Source organism: Nematolebias whitei, chromosome 5, assembly GCF_014905685.2.
Source record: "Nematolebias whitei isolate Nwh7 chromosome 5, NemWhi1, whole genome shotgun sequence".
Classification (NCBI taxonomy): Eukaryota; Metazoa; Chordata; class Actinopteri; order Cyprinodontiformes; family Rivulidae; genus Nematolebias; species Nematolebias whitei.
Genome location: NC_056502.1, coordinates 12776428 through 12782383, shown reverse-complemented (window position 1 = coordinate 12782383; position 5956 = coordinate 12776428). Strand labels below are relative to the sequence as shown.

The 5956-nt window shown below is 38.8% G+C and overlaps 1 protein-coding gene across 1 annotated transcript in view; it reads right to left on the bottom strand.

Moving 5' to 3' along the window:
* cadm4 (cell adhesion molecule 4) overlaps positions 1 to 5956 on the bottom strand; it is a 215627-nt gene that overhangs the window by 36181 nt on the left and 173490 nt on the right. The window contains exon 4 of the mRNA XM_037676156.1: positions 2699 to 2860. Coding sequence (XP_037532084.1) covers positions 2699 to 2860 — 162 coding nt within the window. The remainder of the gene's footprint in view (positions 1 to 2698; positions 2861 to 5956) is intronic.

Sequence of the window (5956 nt, the reverse complement as noted above, 5' to 3'; positions counted from 1 at the left end):
TTTAGTGATTAGTGCAAAAAATACAGGACTGCTTTTGTCTAACAGAAATTAAGTTCTACTGTTTTTTGCCCTGAGTGAACCTAAACTTAATTGAATTTTAACTGCTTTTGCTGTTTTAATTACCTCCTAAGAAGGACATTAGATTTTAGCTCACACTACTTTGTGCAATTAAGACTATGTGGTACCATCCAGTCCCTAAAGCAGTATTTGGATCAATGCTATAATAATAATCTCATCTGTTCATTTTTTCTTTTTTTCCTCTGGTTGATGTTGGTAAGCTCTTTAAACCACAGGCCATGACTCCAACCTGGCCACAGGTCTATTTCTGCCCGCTTCCTCCATGACAGGATTTGTATTTATTAGGCTTTAATGAGAGCAGGTCTCACACTGAGCCGCTCTGCAAATCACAAAAATTATGGACTGAGCTTTATTCTAATACAAAACAATTACTGTTTGAAAAACGAGGCTGTAACTAAGATATATTTCCAGGTAAAATGATGTCAAAAATATTCCAAAAGTAAAAACTTAATTGACAGCTACACGGATGGAATAATTACTAGAGCTTTGTTATAGGAAATTAACATTATGCTGATTATTTTGATTGTTAGACGATAATACAATTTTATAATATATCAGATCTTTTTAAAGTTGGGTGATGATCAGTTATGCATTCAAGAACACCATTTCAGCTCGGTGTCCAGTTACCCCCCCTAAAAATCTTCCATTTGCTCCAGTATACTGCAGCAGGGTTTCTGACAGGAACAGCAATAAGGGAACACATTTATCCAGTTTTAGCTTCATTAAACTCGCTGCCTGTAAAGTTTTAAAATCCTTTCAGAAGCCTCATTTGATATGAAGCCCTAAAAAGCCTGGCAGTAACTCATTTCAAAGAGCTCTTGATGATGATCCCACATGAACTCTTTGCTCCCAGCACTCAGGTTTACTTGTTCTTCCAAGAATCTGTAAAACCAGACAGGGAGGCAGAGCGCTTGGTTTTCAGGACCCCTCTAATCTGGAATCAGCTTCCTGTTTGTGTGTAAAATACTAACTCACTCTGTTTTTAAAGCTAATCCCAAAACCTAGCTTTTTGAAAGAGCACAAACTTCATGTGTATTTTATGAATACTATCTGCCTTTGTTATTCATGTTTTAACACACTTGGTTTAATATCTTTTATCTCCTTGATAATATTTTAATTTTATTTCTTTATTGTGACTTCCCCGAGGTTTACAATTATTTTAATCACGGATGCCTTCTTATTTTATTGCTATTTTTATGCTATTGGTTTATGACTATTTTTTATTTATTTTAAGCAATTTTGGGTTTCACTTGTGTGCTATATAAATAAAGATGAGTTGAGTTTAACTCTGAGTGACCACTCTCTGGGGGAAAAAAAAAAAAAGTTAAATTCTGATAAGACTGAAAAGCTAATGGATAGTGTGAGTGTGGCCAATATGGATCGCTGCCGTCTTAAAACAACTCTAAATTCAAAAATTTCACAAAAGTCCATGTAAACATGATTTGATAAACTTTTCAATTATTGTAAAGTTGGCATTACGCCGTTATTTACATACAAGTGCTGTGTTGTCATTATTAAATGTTTGTATACAATGATTAAATTGGTTCTCGCATTTAACCCATCATACCTGTGATACACCCAGGTGGAGCAGTGGGCAGCTATGTGAGCACCCAGGGAGCAATCATGATTAGGTGTTTTGCTCAGGAGCTCCACGACATGTGGGCATGGCGGGGGAGTCGAACCAAGACTTTCTGGTCCCATGTCGGCTGCCCTACCTCTACACCATCTCGGCCCCCTAATAAAATTCCAGCGTTTCCCCTACCATTATATAAGCGGAGCACCCTGCCCCATCAACAGAACCGTGCCCCACACCTACCAAACCGAACTGCTCTCACCAAAACAGTTCCGTTAAGCTTCAGATGGACTACTGACAGTGATCCATCAGCCCAAATGGACGTTCATTCAGCCGCTGTACTCAGCGGAGGCATGCAACCGACAACCCAAACAGGTGAGATCACAAAATATCCGTCTGAAATGTGTGCAGGAGTAGAGCAGGATCCGTGTCTGAATAAATGCAGAATGCAGTCAGAAGAAGGGATTTAATGCTCGTTGACGGCCATGAAAGAACAAACACCCCCTCAGCTCCGATCTTCTACCCCCCTTTACTCAGCCGCGCGCATCCACAGACCATTAACAACTATATAAGTAGTCAAAGCTTAAATAAAAATGTTGGGGGGGTTTAGAATTCTGACCTGTAATTACTGTTAATTCGTCGGGTCGGGTGGGGTTTGGAAATGATGGCTACGGGCTGGGTCGGATTTTTTGGACACAAATGCAACTCTACTTCTGGGACAGCTTGGAGTACTTCCAGCGTCAATTTGGCTGTAATCTTTATTAAATGTAAAACAGGTGGGAATTTAAAATTTTGTAAATTAAAATTTGAATGACTTCTAAGATTTTAGAACACCAGTTTGGATCTTGGTTGTACTTGAACCAGCCATTAGCTCATTAATTCGGTTGGAATTAAACTATTTCTCCAAATTCAAGCTGTACAAAGACCTATGTAGAACAGGTGAGATACTGATTGTCTATTACCTTTCCTCAGAACCAAATTTTCAAATATCCGCACCATGTATTTAAGGCACCCTCATAGAGATCGCAAAGACTTAACTGGACTTACAATACACGTCCAGTCGATAATGTCGAATTTTCTTCTGGCCGTTCAGCGAAGGGTGGAGCACCTCGCAGTTCAGCGCCGCCCCGTTGTCTTTCCTTTCTACTGGGATGCGGATAGTGCTGGACACACTGAAGGTTTTTCCATTGTCCTGCTGGGATACAACACCTGGAGAGAGATACAAAGAACAAATGGAACAGGTGAGGTTAGCAGCCAAAATACACATCGGTTTTTTTTTTTATTCCCCTTCCAGCTGTGACATCGCACCTTTGAAGAGAAACAAGTAGTAAAGCAGCAGGAAGGGGAATTTTCGCAAAAAGCACAGAGGGGGACAGAAAAAGTGTGCCGACAGAGAGGTAGAAGTTACTGACAGACGAATGAGCTTTGTCAGAGCTTCACCGAGCACAAACGGAGAGGAGGATGAATGGTAGAGGACAGACTAAAAACAGCAAGAAGGGAGAAAGTCATTTGCATCTACATTTCATGGCAATTAAGAGCCCAATTTGTTTCACACCGCAAATCAACTAAACATTTTGTGTGCAAAAGCAAAAAGTGCAACAAATAAATAAATAAATAAACAAGCCAAAGTGGGGAGTGAAGGATGAAAGAGGGACTATGCAAATAAAAAAATAAAAAAACAGATTGAAATTTTACCCGAGCCAGACATGAAGGGAGTGCTGAAAGTAAAAGTGTGGAGGAAAAAAATGAAAGAGGGACCCATTGACAGGGTGCAAGAAAAGCAACACAAACATGATTGATGCACGCGTGCGTCTATATGTTTGAGAGAACGCAGACATGAAAGAGAACGATAAGAGCGCCGAGCAAGATGAGGGCTGGAGAAAGATGGAAGACGAGACGGAGAGGAGAGAAACAGACGGAGGAGGAGGAGGAGAAGCTGAGCCAAGCTAACTGGACTTGACACGGTCACGTTTGAGGAGTTTGCTTGTTTAGGCAGAATGGGATATTACTTTTATCGCACTGAGTTTTCAATTATGGCCGGCGAGCAAATGAGAGTGGGCCTAATCGAAGCACGAGGGAGGACGACGACGCCTTCTGATGAACAGGATCAAGGCAACGGTGGGAAGATAGTGTCTTAATTAAAGAGTGCTTCCCATATCTGTTGAGATCTGCTTCTAACCTTTAGTGTCACAGTTCATTTACCTCAAGGCCAAAGGAGATAGGCCAATTGTGAAGAGAAAACAGTAAAAAAAAATGAAAGAGTGAAGGAAAACAAAAGGAAAGACAAGATGTAAAAAAAAAAAAAAGACAAACTCCTGCATGTTTCTTTTGGCTTTATAAACTTTTCCCAACCTATACCTGTGCTGAGGAGCGTCATTTTTTTTTCAACAAAGAGAGTAAATGATAAAAAGGAAGAGAAGCCGGCCAGCAGAAAGAACCAGGAAGGGCTAAATGGGAGGAGAAAGTCAGGAGAGAAAATGATGAGACAGGTGTATTCTGACAGAGAAGAGGTGAAGACGATGGATAAAAGAGGCAGAGAGTCAGAGTGGCAAATTCAAAAGTGCTACAAAGGACTTGTTACAAGTTCTCAGAATGGTTAATAGCAGGATAAATGATGGGATTCAAATTAACTTTATTTGAAATGGTAGTAAAAACACATTTGATAACAGTTAAAAACTTTTAACCACGTAGTTAAAATCTAAATATAAATGGGTTAGTTAAAAAACAGCCACAACACGTTATAAGAAAGAAAAAAAAACATGTATTTGTCTTCAAAAGAGTTCCTGTTCAAGTATGATAAAATGATGAAGGACTTTTCAGAGATCGTTTCAAAACCAGCAACACACAGATGGAGATTATCAGAAGAGACCAAAAAAAAAAAAAAGTTTTTCTTTGTGTAAATAGACTGAAAAAACTTGATGTCTCTGTTGTGTTCTAGTAAAAGAAGTTTCTTTTGAATATAGAAATGAAGAGAGGAAGTGAGCTGGAAATAATAGATCAATATAAGAAGCTGATCGATGGTTCATCGCTCTCTGAAGCTAACTGGGAGAGGTTGGAAGATTTTGAATCGGTGCAACTTCAACCGTCAAAAACAGCTGCAAGAGAAAAGCTGCAAATCTAGAATGCATGCACCTCTGAGCCTTCATGCTTTTCAGATTATTTCAAATAAGACATGAGACATAGTGAGAAAATAAAAATAAAATAGCAGGGAGATACAGAATCGTTGAGTTAATGATGATTTCAACAAGCCTTCTTATATCTAACAAAGTTAAATGGCTATTTATAAGACTGAGTTTGTTGCAGCTCCTCAGACTGACAAAGTGTTTTGGATAAAAGATGAAATGTTTCAACAAGAAGAATCCGTCCAGAGGACCTGACTTAACTTTATCAAACTTTTCTACCTGGATTACTGAGCATGCATCAGGAGAAGCTTGCTGATGCTTTTCCCAGTTCACATAAACAAAACCCAGTTAAAATTAAATTGTTGATGTGCACTGAAGGTGTTGTTTTCATTTGAAACTATTCTAAGCCTGGGCTATTTAAAAAAAAAAAAATTCTCCCTTGTCCTGTCTGGCATTGAGACACTCAGAATTATTGTCCGAGTGTCAAGGTGTTGCCCAACAGATTTACTTTCACAAGCAGAGCATTATGGCTGGCATTAATGCTCCACAAGATAAATAAATTAAACTTTATTAGAATTTGCTTTGGGTTTGAATCAGATGTAATGGACAAGGGGATGTAAAAGCCTGGGCTATTCAATTGGCGGCCCGCGGGCCATTTTGAGCCTGAGGGTGACTTAAATCTGACCCACCAATGACTTCATAAAAAAAAAAAAAAAAACAAATATATATATATATATATATAAATATATATATATATATATATATATATATACACGCACACACACGTACAGTAGTCCCTCGCAACTTCATAGTTCGTTTATCGCGGACTCGCTCTATCGCGGTTTTTCAAAATAAGATTAGACATGACACACAATTGGCTGATTGATGGATGAGCTGCACGATCGGCATGAATTTTTTATTTAAAATACACTATTTTAATTGGTTCAGCACCTCCTGCAGCTTTGTGCAGCCCTTACTGTTGCAGGATAAACTCCCTTCTGCAGTTAAACAGCTGATCAGATGTTCACCATACAGAGAAGAGAAGTGGGCGTGGCCAAGAGCGCTTGCACGTGTCAAAGACCAGAGGAGGCAGAGAGCTGAAATCATGACTTTCTGTGATCTTTTAAGCTACTGTGATCTACTTATATATATATATATATATATATATATATATATATATATA